Source organism: Corapipo altera, unplaced genomic scaffold, assembly GCF_003945725.1.
Source record: "Corapipo altera isolate COAL_440 unplaced genomic scaffold, ASM394572v1 61411, whole genome shotgun sequence".
Lineage (NCBI taxonomy): Eukaryota > Metazoa > Chordata > Aves > Passeriformes > Pipridae > Corapipo > Corapipo altera.
Genome location: NW_020884875.1, coordinates 5,628,352 through 5,644,091, shown reverse-complemented (window position 1 = coordinate 5,644,091; position 15,740 = coordinate 5,628,352). Strand labels below are relative to the sequence as shown.

At 38.4% G+C, this 15,740-nt stretch overlaps 1 protein-coding gene across 8 annotated transcripts in view; it reads left to right on the top strand.

Annotated features, from left to right (window-relative positions):
- The window catches only part of SLC38A9 (solute carrier family 38 member 9), a 49,953-nt gene that overhangs the window by 14,307 nt on the left and 19,906 nt on the right, over positions 1-15,740 (top strand). For 7 of the 8 annotated variants that reach the window (XM_027634854.1, XM_027634853.1, XM_027634851.1 and 4 more), the window contains 9 exons: positions 1,137-1,269; positions 1,941-2,062; positions 2,211-2,274; positions 2,384-2,477; positions 3,303-3,473; positions 4,906-4,965; positions 7,093-7,290; positions 10,113-10,220; positions 13,694-13,800. In XM_027634854.1, coding sequence (XP_027490655.1) covers positions 1,137-1,269; positions 1,941-2,062; positions 2,211-2,274; positions 2,384-2,477; positions 3,303-3,473; positions 4,906-4,965; positions 7,093-7,290; positions 10,113-10,220; positions 13,694-13,800 — 1,057 coding nt within the window. The remainder of the gene's footprint in view (positions 1-1,136; positions 1,270-1,940; positions 2,063-2,210; positions 2,275-2,383; positions 2,478-3,302; positions 3,474-4,905; positions 4,966-7,092; positions 7,291-10,112; positions 10,221-13,693; positions 13,801-15,740) is intronic. The other variant, XM_027634855.1, reaches the window with a different exon arrangement.

Genomic DNA, 15,740 nt, shown 5'->3' with positions numbered 1-15,740 from the left:
GGTATTGACAATCAGTCAGTTCAAATAGGTTTTGCTTATATTACAGGAGAAATGGCATTGATTTGTTTCTGACCTAATTTCTGTCCTTGGTAGTCAGAAACTTTTGGGTCCTGGTTTTGGAGTGGTTCTTGTTCTAAGTGATGTAAACATCAACCTGGAAGAAGATCAGAAAGCTGTTGAGATAGTTTTAAAAATTTAAAAACCTGGTAAAAGGAAAAAAAACCCAACGTACCAGGGCTTAAAGGCTACCATTGTCCTCTCTCTTGTTTGAGAAATTAGCTTGTCAGTGCTAGAAGTGAATGTATGCTAGAGCATAGTATACCTGTATGGAAGTAAATTATACTCGATTAAAAAAAAAAAATCTTTGCAATATCTTGATTTGGTCACATTTATCTAGTAGTGCCCCTTGGATGAAGCTGGATTTATATTGTATTGTAACTTTCACTTTGCTTGCTCTACCTCTGTGAGTGCAGAGAAAAAAGGGCATGTGATGTACCTGCTTTCTCCTTCAGTATCTGTGACCATGCCTGCAGTCTTAACTGAAGTGGGGAAGAGGAAGGGAGACAAATTCCATTCTCTGTTGCATTGGCTTAAAAAAAGTATGGGCACATGGACTTATTTGGGCTTGGTTCTTTCCCCATTAAACACAATTCCATACAGTGTTTTTTGCCTAAATTAGTAGTTCCTAACCTTTTTTATAGGTGGTCCTCATTACCACTGCTTGTTCCTCTCTTTGCTTTCTGCTTCTGCATTCTCATGCTTTCTGTTCCTCATCACTATTTCTGGGAACACTGATTATAAGCTCTAATAAGCTCGCCCAAGGTTATTAACATGTATTTCTGGTGTGATTCATTGTTGAGAACTAACAGACTGTATATTAGGTCTGAATTTCAATGTTAGGCTGCCCTGCAGAATCTGAGCAGGAGGCCATTTTAATATGGATGATATAAACTCATGGTTCTTTCATGGATGGTAGCTTCCTTCATGGAATTATATTTTTTTGCATTGGCTTTGTGTCAGTGAATGAGAGAATCATCTTGAGTGTTGATTAGCTATTCTGTGGGTTTTGTGTTAACTCTTGTATTCTAGGGTTTTAAGGTTTTTCTTTTTTTTTTCTTTTTTTCCCCCTCCTTTAGACCATTTCATGTGGAGCCTACAAACATAGTCAGTGTGAACAATGATGTGCAAAGAGTTACTGATGAAGCTTCAGCAATGAATAAGCGGATTCATTACTATAGCAGGCTCACCTCCCCTGCAGACAGGGCATTGGTAAGGCAGGGCCACATGAACTGGGTGGTCTCTGGCATGTTGGGTCTTCCACAGCCTAGATTTGTATCAGCAGCAGAAATAAAAGGTGGGGAAGAATCGCTCTGCAGCTTGCTCGGAACTAAATAACCAGTAGCTGAGTGCCTTAAATAGGTCTTGTTTTATCACAAGCTGTGATTTACTTCTTGTGCAATGCCTTCACCATTAAAAGAAAACATACAAACAACTTGAATTTTATAACATGATCCAGGCTGCCCAGATGGATGACCTCATTTCTCCCATCTATAAGATTTAAGCAGTGGTTAGCTGCAGTGATTGAACTACTGAACTAGCATGATCCATGCATAGTGTCTTTACAGACATTTTGCAGAAGAAAAATGCGTATTTCTACTGTCTAGCTAAAAATCCTGTCAACTGTTGTTTTTTTTCCCCTGGGGAGAAAATAAACATAGTACAACGTTTTATCTGGTTTTTTGGTTGGTTTGTTTTGGCTTGGTTTGGTTTTGGTTTGGGGGGTTTTTTGCTTGTTTGGGTTTGGTTTTTTTGTTGGTTTTTCTTTTTAATAATGTAGTGTCCTGGAAACATTTTTTTATTTACAAGGGTTGACTTGCTGTATTTGGTACAATAGTTACTGTGGTGTTGCTAATAAGTCTTATTTTTTATCCATTTGTTAGATTGCTCCTGATCATGTACTCCCAGCTCCTGATGAAATCTACGTCTACAGTCCATTAGGAACTGCTTTTAAAGTTGACACTTGCACAGATGGCTACGGTAAAAACTCCAGTCTAGTGACAATGTATGTTAAGCACCTTGCCATATATTAGCCAGAAAATGCGTTATTATTGAATGTTCTATATTGCATGCATAACTGTTGTAACTAAGAGGGCAATATGAAATAAGAAGGATTCTTAAATTATTCACTGAGTTTTTTCTTTTCTTCCTAGATTTATGATATGGAATACAATGATGGGTACATCCATATTAAGTATCCCATGGGGAATAAAACAGGTAAAACTATGAAAACTGTATGTGTATGAAAACATTTTTGATATCATGGCTTGCTCTTCATTTTTCTGTAGTATATTGATAAATAAGCTGTATTTCTCGCTCTTAACAGGCAGGCTTCACTTCTGGAATTATTCTCATTTTACTCATGGGCATTTTGACTCTTTATTGCTGCTACAGAGTTGTGAAATCACGGCAAATAATACGTAAGAAATCCAAAGCTTTATAATGCAAATATTTCCTTTAAGCGTGAAATACAGATATGTAATAGATTCTCAGTTTGTCTACGTCTTTACTATATGTTAGACCTGACCTGCAAATAAAAGCTGTGCCTTTCAATGTCTCTCTATTTTTGTAGTGTGCATCTAAGCTCTGTAAGCTAAATGATCGTTATTAGATGATCCTTCAGTTGCTTGGGACCTAAGTGGTATAGCCAAACCCAAATTCTTAAAAAGCAGGATTTCAGATGTTGACTTACTAAGTGTTTGGACTTATGAAGAGGCTTCACTTCTCCATAAGCACTGTCTGGTTCTCTACATATATTTCTGACCAAATTACACAGTGGAACAGCATGGGCTGTAGCTGCATCCCCTTGTTCTGTATATCTGTATTACCCTAATATTTGTGTGTATTCTGTGTTGAAAACAATTTATGGACAGTCACCCAACTGACAGCTGCTTTAATTAGAATGTAGTTTTATTGTTACAAACATCTTGCAGCTCTTGTAGTTGGTGCTTTTGTGCATAAACTAACTTCTCACCTGCTCAAATAAAGGCCATTAAGACCTCCAGTTTGTGGCAGTGCATTTCAAGGGAATTGTTGAGGAACAGTTCTTGGTCAAAGTAGTAGGATGGCCACGATAACAGTCTCTATTTCAGGCTTCTTTGGTTGAACATTTAATGAATATTATATTTCAAAGTTACCAGCAGTTTTCTTAGTCCTTGAAAGCACACAATCTTTCATTAATAGTTCTACTGACTCTAGTATAAGATTTTGTTAAAATATGTTTCTGTTTTTTGTATCTTTTTCAGCTTTAATAGATACCTCAAACTGGGAATTCCCAGATGTTTGCAAGTATTACTTTGGATCCTTTGGTCAGTGGTCAAGCCTCTTGTTTTCTATGATATCACTTGTTGGAGCCATGGTTGTTTATTGGGTGCTTATGTCCAACTTTCTGTTCAACACAGGGAAGTTTATATACAGTAAGTATACATTTATTGTTAACTGTTACAGCAATCTTGTGGAAAGATCAAGACTTTGCTTTACACTGAAAAAGTCTGGTTTATGTAATCATGATTTTCCTGCTACTTTGCATGCAATGTGGTGTTGTGGGCACAGTTATGTGTGTTTTCAAAGTCACTTTCTCAGTCTCTCTCTCAAAGTGCGGTTTTAATGAAAGACAAAGTACCATTCATCTCGTTTGCATGTCAGTAATGAGGCTTCTTGGTGTAATTCAAACAACCTAAACCTGGTTGCTTGTTTTCACTTTGTCTTTTCACTCCCTCTTTGCATGGGTGTAACTATTTGAACAGCCATATAATAGGCTAGACTGTTGAAATGATCCAGGTTAATGAAATGAAAAAATCTAGTTTCATTCTAGATTTCAACAAACACACTTAGAATGTTGCTATATAGAAAGGTTTTGCAAGTGTTTTTGAAAAAACAATGGACTGTAGCACAGTGAAAGAACAATACATAGTGTGGTATTGCTACAAAACAGAACTATTATTTACACCCTTGTATGTGCACAGACATAGAAGCATTTGTGGGTACAATCAGTTAGGTAGAGTTGTGGGAATGGATGATGGAATTGAGAGCTTTGACAATCTGACTCTAGTGTTGAATAGGTCGACTAAGATTTACGAGTTTCTGTTTTGAAGGAGTTAGCAAATCTCTGAGGCAAATAACAGCACAGATACTTAGACCTCTTAAACAGTGTTTAATTAGAATTCCCCCTATCCCTGAAGGACATGCTTTATTGGTTAATGACTGATGTATTTTACAGCTGACCTAATTTATATGTTGTTATGGCCATTTCATTTTAGACTTGGGGTTATTTTTAATAAGTTTGACTCTTGAATCCTAAATTATTCTAAACCAGATAACTCCAATTCTAATAAGCACAATTCAAAATGATCGAAACACTTCCTTTTCTAAGGAAAAAAAGACCTGCTTTTCCCTGGGGTTGGCATGTTATTTTATCACTTATCTATATTTGTGTAGAATTCTTACTTAAGTTGTTTGCTCTGAGATAACAATCATTGGATTCTTGTCCTAACTTTCGTAATTAATTACTAGGTTATAAAATGGGTAATAGGATGTAGGTTTTACACAATGGCACCTTCCAGGCAGGTATTTCTAAGTATTCCAAGTAGGCTACTATATTTAGTTCTAATACATTCAGATGACTTTTTAAAAGATTTGCATATACACTTTAGGTGAGAGCAAATTGATTTCATGTGGGAGGATGGTCTAGAAGTCAGTAGTACACAAAGAATGCAAGAATTGTGAGCCAATGTAATGTCATTTTTGATGAAATTTTAAAAAAAATATTTTTTACCTAATTTTTATCAAGTCAAAAGATAAAAACCTAACAGGTTTGGGACATTGATAACAAGATATTTTTCTTTTCAGACTATGTTAATGACATTAATGTAACAGATATTGTTCCTGGCACCAATGGAAGTAACAAAGGTAACAAGCACTTAATAGTATTGTGTTTCCTGGTTTGGGGTGGGCAAATCATTGTGTTTCCATACCTAACCACATTCCAGTTCTAAAGTATATATCGTAAGTTCTAACTATGTTTTTAAAAAACCTGTAATTTTCTATCTGGCCTTTGTACTTTCACAAATAACCACACACTTGGAAAGCTTAATAATTGGAGAGGAAAAAAAAAAAAGAAAAGAAAGTGGGTGTGAGAATAAGTATTAAAAAGCCAATGACAAGTCTGTGTATGCCAGATACATGCTCCTTAAAACCATGAATGTTAGTCTTCTTAACAGTGGAATTTTAACTTTCACACCCTCAAGTTGAGGCGCCTCAACTGTTTACTGTTTAAAATCTTGTATGGGGTAGCTTTGCTACTCACCAGTTCTGCACCAAGACTCTTTTTTAAAAAACTTATGTAAGAACAGCTTTTATGATGCTGAGTGCAAAAAAAGAAACAAGTATCAGGCTACTTGAGCCTCTGCTTGTGTTTTTTGGAGAGTCTGACATTTGCCCAACTGAGAGAAGAAAATGGAGTCAGGTATGAAAATAGATCTGTTGAGAGTTCTTAAGTAGGCAGAACAATGTAGAATGAAGGCAGGAGCAAGGCAGGCATTGTTAACCCGTGATTTTTTGCCTGTGGGTAGTGACTGAATTTATAGTGCTTTGTTAAGAAGCAGAAAGGTTTCTCCATCCTGGGTGCATAAGAAATGAGGAAACGTATCCTAACCAGCTGGGCAGCTGTGTGTCACAAAAGCTGCAGATGGGTTTCTAGAGAGCAGATGATAGAGTCAGGCAAAGGAATTGAGAAATAATTCTGAAAAGTGGTTGATTTGCGTTTGCACTAGTGTTGAATCTTGCTTCTCCAACAGTCCTTACCAGCAAGACACCAGTAACTGCTGCAGTGCTTTTTCTCTTGTGCTCCCTCCTACTTCTGCTGTTCTCTCCTGTTCTTGTGCAGCAGGGGTGTATAACTTGGAGGCAGAGTAGACAACAATATTCCACACTGTCCTCCACCAAATAAAAGATCTGAAGCATCTACTTCACAAAATTAGGGGCTGCCAGATGTTCAAGTGGCTCTTGACAGGACATTCGGGGCTACCAAGGAGATCATTAAGAACAAAAGCATTTTTCAGGGTCTGAAAGACAATCCTCTGTTAAGCATGAAATTTGCTTGTAAAAAGAACACTTTTTACACCTTTGCCTTTTTAACAGAACAGGAGTGCAGCCAATGTAGGAGGGTGGCTATTGAGTATTGCGGGATGCCAAGATTTAAAATAAGACGTTATGAGAACAATATGACAGGTTTATGTTTCAACACATAGCTTCATAGTCATGTGTTAGAAAAATCAAATGAACATGTTTTTATCAAGGGATCTTTTTGTTTTGTTGGTTTTGTTGCAGTCACTTGTTCAGGTGCTGCCATTGATCAGCCACCATGTAACAAGAGTGTGACGTTACCTTTTAGCAGTGTTACAGGAGCATGTCTTAAATTTCTTCTTTTATGTACAAGTGATCTACTTGGCCCTGGCACAGCACCAAGATGACAAGAGCTTTTTGGTTTAATGCACGAGTTTTAGATGTGCCAGTTGCTTTGTTGCCATCCTTAGTTTATATGTTTCTAGAGCAATGTGCAGTAATTCAAGATCTTCTGTACACAAAAGTGCTTGCGTCTTGGGTCCTATGATCTTACTGAAGTGTTCAGAGACAGATTAGGATGCCAAATTTGCAGCCAGATGCAGAGGTGCATTGCTAGGATTTGATCCAACCAGGTGCACATAGGCACTGAACACACCTAGTTATAAGTATGTGACCTTGAAAGCTGATCCTGTCCCACAACTTGGGCTTCAGACAGATTATCATCTTTGTTGTGCTCAGCTGGAAGAACTGTAGCACTGTCAGATTAGTGTGCAAGGTGCCTAGCAGTGGAATCTTAGCAATGAACTCCTGATTAAAAAAAACAAATAGAAGTGAGGAACTGAGATGTCGAACATTACTTTTGAGCAGTGCTCAATAGGTAAAACACATCAGAAATCACAGGTCTTGGCTGTGAATATTCTGTACAAGTAAAGCTCTTTTAATGTGAGAATATTTTTCTTTTCTTTCTTCCAGTCATTTGTCCAAGTGCTGCTAGCGGTCACCTGCCACGGAACAGAAGTGTGGTGTTCTCTGCTGACAACATTACGAGTTTTACCCTGTTTGAGAAGTGGTGGAACAAATCACAAACAGTACCATTTTACCTGATTGCTGTTCTCCTACCCATGCTAAATCTGAAGTCTCCATCCTTCTTTGCAAAGTTTAATGTCCTAGGTAGGTAACAAATACTATGAAAGCATTAGTTCATTGTAACTAAAATGTATAGAAGACAGTGAAAGCTACTTCATTAAGTAGAATTGTAGTTTCTTTTAGGTTAGAAAAGACCTCTAAGGTCATCGAGTTCAACCATTAACCCAGCACTGCCAAGTTCACCATTAAATCATGTCTGTAAGTGCCACGTCTACACATCTTTTAAATACCTCCAAGGATGGTGACTCAGCTACTTCCCTGGACAGCCTGTTTCAATGCTTGACAACGCTTTCCGAGGAGAAAGTTTTCCTAATATCCAGTCTAAACCTCCCCTGGCACAGCTTGAGGCCGTTTCCTCTTGTCCTATTGCTTGTTTCTTGGGAGGAGAAACAGACCCCTACTTGACTACAACCTCCTTTCAGGAAGTTTTATAGAGGGATGAGGTCTCCCCTGAGCCTCCAGGCTAAACAACCCCAGCTCCCTCAGCCACTCCTCATAGGACTTGTGCTTCAGACCCTTCACCAGATTTGTTTCTCTTTCCTGAGCACTTTCCAGCACCACAATGTCCTGCTTGTCTTGAGGGGTCCAAAACTGACAGTATTCATGTCACAGATGCAGCCTCACCAGCACCCAGTACAGGTGGACAATCACTGACCCGGTCCTGCTGGCCACACTATGGCTGATACAGGCCAGGACGCCATTGGCCTTCTTGGCCACTTGGACATGCTGCTGGATCATGTTCAACCACTGTCAACCAGCATCCCCAGGTGTCCATTTCCACTGGGCAGCTTTCCAGCCACCCTTCCAGTATTTTGCTGTCTGCCCATGTTGTACCTCAAAGGAGGTTTTTGGTTTATTAATCCCATAGGCTGTGCTTTCTGTGCTGCTTTGCTTGAATCTTACAGTTAATAGGGAGTTAATTTTTCTTCCCTTTGCTTGCTTGATAATCCTGTAAAATAAGTTCCAGTACATCTACAACCGATATACCACCCAAATGGTGGTACACTTACTACTATGCAGCATTTGATACATACTACTTGGGTATAGTCAGGCATAGCCTTCCTTGCCTGGTAAACATTTCAAAACAGGCAATTACTTCCAAAGATTAATTGCTTCTGACCTGAAGTAATTGGCTGCCAATCAACTGATTAATTAATCACAACATCATTCAGCCAATGTGACCTGCTTCTGTGCTTTGTCCCAGCCCCCAATACAGTGGGCTGTTTTGTGCTACAGGGGCAGCAATTGTGACTTTTTCCTTCCATGTCTTGAGATAGAAGATCAAGGTGGGTGGGGTTGGTAAAGTGGATAAAGCACATGGATGATGGGTGGAGTTGGTCACAATTTATGGAGTATCAGGGGTCTGAGAGCGTAGCATTGAAGCCCACAGTGAAGAGAAGGGAAAAAGTAGATGGAGGTCAGAGAACAGGCTGAAAAAGTTGGAGATGTATTGTAAAGTAGGTAGAGGACAGGGATTTGAAGGTCTTGGTTGTCCTCTGTTCCATCGTGACACTTTATTAGAGCTTGAATCTGCTGCTGTTGGAACTGCTGTGTAAATACCACACAGAAATTTGGGTACTTGATAGTGTTCCTGTGCAAAAAGGAAGGTTTTTGTGTAGATAGGTGTGACAGAAGGAATAACCCTCCCCGAATATTAATTTCTCATATTTTCGATAGATTATTATGTAATTCAGAAGCTGTTCAAAGTTGCCTTAATTTTTGTAAACCTTGACGTTTATAGGACAAGAAGAAACAGAAGGCAGTTTTTGAAATGTTGACAGTAATCTTAGTAGAGATCTTTCACTTACCTTTGTACTCATGGAAACCTAATTCACTAGTAATCTACAGAATATTTTAGCTCATCTTCAAGTGCAGAACCTTTTGTCTTCCTAATGTCTTGATTATGCTGTCAGTTGTAATCAAGTGATAATTTCTTCAGTTATTTTTTAACCTGGCAGATATTGCTAGAATGAAATTATGGGTTTTTTGAATCTATATTCTAAACTGTAAAAGTCTAATTTTTTGGTTTTGTGTAATTATAGCCTGTTCTCTGTTCACTAGAAGTATTATTGGCCAGGAGGTGAATTGCAGTAGCCTTAATTATTGTTACTCAGTTTCCTTCAATTTTTGAGCAGTTGCTGTTCTGTCCTTATCTCTTTCAAGTCACCTGAGCCAAGATCGTATGCTCTCCATCCCACATGAATACACAGCAAGGCATTTATACCCATCTGTGATCTTATTTGTAGTGCTGTAGCTGTGCAGAGTACTGCTGGATGCCTCTGAACCAATGAGTTGGAATGCAAATCCAGTGTTGTGATCAAGGTCATCCAAGGTTATGATTAAGACAAGGCTTTAATTTGTAGCGATCTAATATCATTATCAGCTTCTAGCTCCCAGTGTAAAGTTCACAATTGTAGTAGAGGTGTTTGTTTCATTGGGCTGTTTGGTTCAAAAAGTCAGTGACTAAATGAACATTGTAGTAGCTGGAATACTGTTACCAGTGTTGTCTCAGGTTAGAATAAAATCCTGACAGCTGAAGCTGGCACTGATCTATTAGTGCCTAGAGACTTTTCTACCTGGCCAGCAACAGGGACTACAGGGTACTTCTTCCACTGTCACTAGTGCAGAGCCTGGAGAACATTAAACTTGCTGCATTGGGTGCATTATTTTTTCTCTCTGACCTATTATAGAAGTAAAGAAAAAATTTAAACCTAGCCTACCATTAAGAATGAATACCAACCTCAACTGTTTAGGGTATTATAACTAGTTGGATGAAGAAGAAATAAAACCCTGCATAAATACTTCCTACTACATTATGGTGTTTGTTTGGCTCTTGTTTTTTCCAGGTACAGTTTCAGTTGTCTACCTAGTTTTACTGGTTACAGTAAAGGCTGCTCATCTGGGAATACACTTAGAATTCAACTGGTTTGCAGAGAATGAATTTTTTGTACCAGGTAAGATAGTTAAAATGCAGTAATGAAGCATACATATTCCTCATTCACCTTTTAACACCTCTGTGGCATGAATAAATTGAGGAAATGCTGTCTGATGTTGCATGTAGAGGAAGGATGCCTTGCAATAAAGCAACAACAAATCCCTTTCCCAAGTGATATTCCTTAACTAAGAGACGATATCAACAGTAGAGAAGAGGAGTGCCTGTCAAAGGAATCTCCAGCATATATCATGTGACAGGGATCTTGCTGTAGTCCTGTTTCATCTATATTATTCTATATTCTTGCACCAATTTCAGATCATGCCTGTTTCAGTAGCAATTAAAAATGACAAACTATAGATAGACTGGCTGAAAAAGGTGCTTTAAGTTCTTCACACACTGTCTTGCTTAAATGAAATAGCTCATTCACTGTAATTTGCAAGTAGAGTTTTCTTGTACTTCCCAATCTATCTCAAGTTTTAGGTCATAGTCTTAGTCCTCTCTTTCAAACACCCATTAGCTCTCCAGTATATTTTTCTGGAGTGTTGTTTGTTGGCTGTTTGATCTTTCCAAGTTACCATTCAGAATTACTTTCTGAGATGTCACAGTCACAAAGAAGTGGCATTTGGTATTGCATGAACAGATAGTCTAAAAAGATTAGTTTCTTGTTTTAAGAGGCCTGGAATAAGAGATCTGGGATTATGTCTTAGTTGGCTTTTCCCCATGCCTTAGCAGGCAAAATTGTATGATCAGTTAGCTCCAGGGAGCTGTGTCCTGCACTGTTGAATACTATCACTCCTTCTGTCCTTAGAAACAAGAGTATTTTGTCCTGCTTTAGAAGTTACTTATTTACTTAAGAGGAGATATACATCTTCTTAGGGTTTCTTTTGTGGGTTTGCACATTTTTAGTTTCACAGTCACAGTAAACATTGTACTAAGGCTTAGACATGAGTTGCAAACTATTGCTAGGTCCTATAAGGTAGACTTGGAGAAAATAAGGATAACTTTAAAACATTCAGATGGGTTTTGAGTTACTGTAACAAGATAGAAATCAAAAAAAGAAACACTGGAGTTGTTCCTGATTTCTAATGGAGTCTGTTCTAGTTAGTGGAATTATAGTTACACAACGTGGAAACAAGAGTAACAAGTCAGTGAGTAAAATACAGATAGTTGAGTAAAGTTAAAAGTGATATGAAATTCAACTGATTTAAGTGTTTGCAGATCACAGTTGCAGTGTTCTTGCACCTACTTATTCTTTGTCTTCCCCTACCGCTCTGTTTGGGTTGATTCAGCTCTCTAGTTAAACTGAAATTGACTGGCACAAAAATAAGTAGAATAAGCAACTAGTGTATTCCATGTATGCTTGGCAAAAGAGAACTGCTTAAAAAAATTAGTATTCCACTTCTCCACCCCTCAGCCCTTAGTTGTCATCAAATCTGTTTGTTCATTTTTCTGTGACTGTTGAAGGTCATTCCTTCTTCATCTCAGCCAGGAATTCAGAACTCTATTCAACACCTGAATGCCAAAAAACAAGTGAAAGGCTATGTAAAACAGTTTCTTTAGCTTGGTCACATCACCAGGGGAAAAAAATTATTGTTCTTTCCATCTGAGTCTTCAAAGCTAGGCAGCTTTTGTGAGTATGACTGTGTACAAGAACGAAACAGGTGGTTTGAGGATGAACTGGATTATCTCCATAATTACTTGAGAATCCTCTTGTCTACTGCAGCATAAGTACAAACTTAAAGATAGATGTACATAGTTCGGAAACAGTGCTATTTATGCTCTCTTCCTCCCATCGCTGCATTTATTTTTAACAAGATGCTTTTGTCTCCAGTGTAAAAATTTGGTTTTCAAAGCACTGCATGATTAGCACCTGTGTTAATGACTTGATTTGTTTTGTATGGCATTATGCTTAGTGCTGTCGGTAAGTAGAAATTATACTTGTTAATGTGTTGCACAGTAGATAGACTGCAATGTTTGGTCTTGCTCCATTGTGAGCATGGAATCATGGTTTTAACCTGAACTGCCCCAGTGGACAGTCTTCAATTGCTCACATGGCCTTGTATCTATGGACTCTTCCTGAGAGTACAGGAGAAAATATGCCCAGACTGTGGTTCACTAGCAAAGCCACATAAACCATAAACCAGTCTAAGAAAGAAATCAGGTTTTAAGCCTCTTGAAGTTCATATCCAAGATCTATTAAGCAGTACTAGTGTAAAATGAGTTACAGCATGACACATGTGCAGCAGGTCTACTGAGAAGTACAGCACCTGGTAGTTTGACTATTTTGGCAATGTGACTGGTACCGCTAGGAGATAAACAAAGCGTGTAGCTAATGCATACAAATCCAGATACTACTGATAGGTGTACTGATGGGGAAATGTGGTGCTGAAAGAGCTTCTGAATCTGTCAGTTTGCTTTTTATTATTGAGATTAAAGTAGTGGATGGAAAACAACCCAAAAAGTCACTTGCAATTAGTTCTATCAGTAGCGTGTCATGCTAGTTGGGTAGTGAAGGTACAGTGAATCCAGCCCTAGGGAAAGCATATTCTTTCAGCTTGGATGAGCCCTCCATTCATTAGTTGCCTGGGGTGTGTTTACCTTCCTGACTTCATAGCGCTTTACAGAAATCTCGTTTAAATATGTTTGCATGGAGCTCTCTGTGGTTTGATCTGTAAGGGTGTGCAAACCTCTGGTAAGTGTTCTGATATACTGCTGGATACTTTCAAGAAGCTGAGCTATCTCAGGGATCTCTAACTGCTGTTAATACTCTGTAGAGTGTATATATTCTTATGTAATACCAAGTGATGTGCTTCAATGATGTTACCCGTTGGTGAAGTCCTAGACCATTTGCAGCACTTCCAGAATCACCATCTTGTGAACATGATCCTTTGAGTATTAAAAGAAACAGAGCAAAGCTATTCCCACGGACAATAAAAAAATTTTGTAATATATGCTGTGAAGCCTGGTAAGACAAGAAGTTTCTCTGTCTTTCTTTATGCCCTGGTTTGTAAGCAGAACCTCTTAAACATCTACAGATATAGTTTTGCCTCTGATAGCATAAGTGACTTCTTAGCAACTAAAGACACAGGACAAATGATTCCTTACCCCTGTCTCCCTGTTCAGGAACCAATAGGTACACAGTGTCACTATGCTCAATTCCAGCCTTAAAAATCCTTTCCAGTTAAACTGTTGAGAAGCAGTAAAGCTTGTATGTGTAAATCCTAGGTTAACCTAATAATCATTGATGGTTGGTGTCTATTGGAGAAGCCTTGTTGAAGAGTGTGTTATATAGGAATCACTGTCTTCATGCATTTTGTACCTCCTGATTAAATATTTGCATTGGCTATAGTCCGAGATAAGATGGAGTGTCCCATTCCAAAGTGGAGGTTCATGTTTCTACCAGTGTGCTCCACAGCAGTGTATGTCCTCTGCATTTTGGTATTGTTTGTTTCAAAGAAGTAACTTATTATCACTTTTTTCCCCTTCTTTTAGAGTTTAGGATTCTGTTCCCTCAGCTCACAGGGGTTCTAACACTTGCCTTCTTCATCCACAATTGTGTCATCACACTTCTTCAGAATAACAGGAATCAAGAAAACAATGTAAGTAATTTCACAAGACTGTGCTGATTTGTATCTAGATTTCCAGGCAACAGTAATTTTTTTCCTATCTGACTCTCTGGAAATCAATCCAGGGACTGTAATAGCTTCAGAAAATGTAACTCGTTGTGATTTGAGCAGAAAAAAGTTATACATTCTTTTCTTGGCTACCTGGGAATAACAGATGCATTACAAATTTATTCAAATGAAGTCCTTGAGGAACATCCCAAACTTACTTGTGGTCAAGCTGGTATTAAATGGCCAAATTGCACACAAGAGGCAGAGGATTTGACAATGATGAAAGACTCAAGAAAAGCTGACCAATTGAAGAATGAAAAATGCTGGAGAGTATTAGGCACAGGACTGATTTTAGCAGAATCCTAAAAAATAGTTTTAGGGTCTAGATAGTAGCTTTTCTTAGAGTTGCTTCAGTAGTTTTTTGTCTTAGTCCAAGTCAAAGTCTGCAGAGAAACCCAACACAATTTAGGAAATTGTCAAAGTTGAAGCCTGGATTGGGCACCTCTGCGATATGTAGTCTTTGGACTGGACCTTTTCCCTTGAAAAGGTTATGCAATGCTCATCCAGCACATCCAGCTGAAACTGTGATCTTTCTGAATATCTTCCCACTATAAAATACAAAATAGAGTAAACATGATATGCAGTTAGAGTCTGAGAGTACACTTTTACTGTAACTGTTTTGATTATTTAATTTTTTCCTCCCTACTTTACAGGATTCTTGTCCAGCTTCATTAAAATCTTAGCTGTAAAAGTAGCTACAATAACGTACAAAGAATTTAAAATAATAGCTGGTACAAAGTCATAGAATCCCAGAATGCTTTAGGTTGGAAGGGACCTTTGGATGTCATCTTGTCACACTACTCAAGCAGGGCTACTGGGAGCCAGTTGCCTACACAACACATCAGATAAAATATATCTGGTTTGATTAGTTAAAGGTGAAATGCAGATTTTGTGCCAATGCACTGAGATGACCTTTTGCTTTAGTAATCTACGTAGTCACTTTTTTGTACTTGTGAACTGAGACCAACTTGCAAGTGACCATTTCTGTGAAAGAGTCGTGAATTCTCCTCCAGGAAAGCTGCTTGAGGTTTATGGACTTTTCTGAAAGTAGTTTAACAACTAAAGAGGGGGTTAGTGGAGCTCTGGAGAAAGCAAGCTTAAGTAAGCTTTTTCTCAATTTCCTGAAGAAAATCTTTTGATGTGAGAAAGGGCAAGATTTCTCTTTAGCTGTGGCTTTCAAATTCTAAAGGCTTGATTTCCAACAATCAGCTCTGTATGCAGAGGAGGCCTAATGCCCTCTTTAGGATTTTCCTGTGGTTTCCCTTCTATTTAGCTTAGAGCAAGCAATCAGCTGCAAAGAGCAGCACCTGGAGTCTTCTCCAGCTTGCTTTTTCTGTGTTAAGGAGGAAGAAATGCTGCCTTCCTGCATTTGAATCAGGTTTTCCAATGCCCTCCCTGGAGCTTAAATTGAATTTCCAAGTAATGGATCCCAAGCCCTTGACAATATTCTTGCATTCCAGAAGAAAGTTCAAATTACACAGAAAGGACATCTTGAAGTATGGCAGCAAAGGTTTTTAATGGGAAATCAAAGTTCTTGTAAGGGTTTTATTTGGCTGGAGATTTCTTTCTCTGTTTGTGGGTGTACCAGGAGCCTTTCACCTAGGTCTCAGAAGTGCTTTGCATATGTTAATGATGCATCTATGCTCTTGAAGAGCTGTTTTGTGATTATGTCACTAAGCTGCTGGATTAAGTGGGAGATTTACATATGTATAGGACTCTCAGCCTCTGTCATAAGTCAGGGGGTTTTTTTCTATCTATTTATGACACCAAGCTGCTTTATTCTGTCGGTATCTCATGGGGAGATACCGATATAACTCTGCGAATAAAAACTCTACTGTTTTATGGATTGACCTGTTAACATGTCA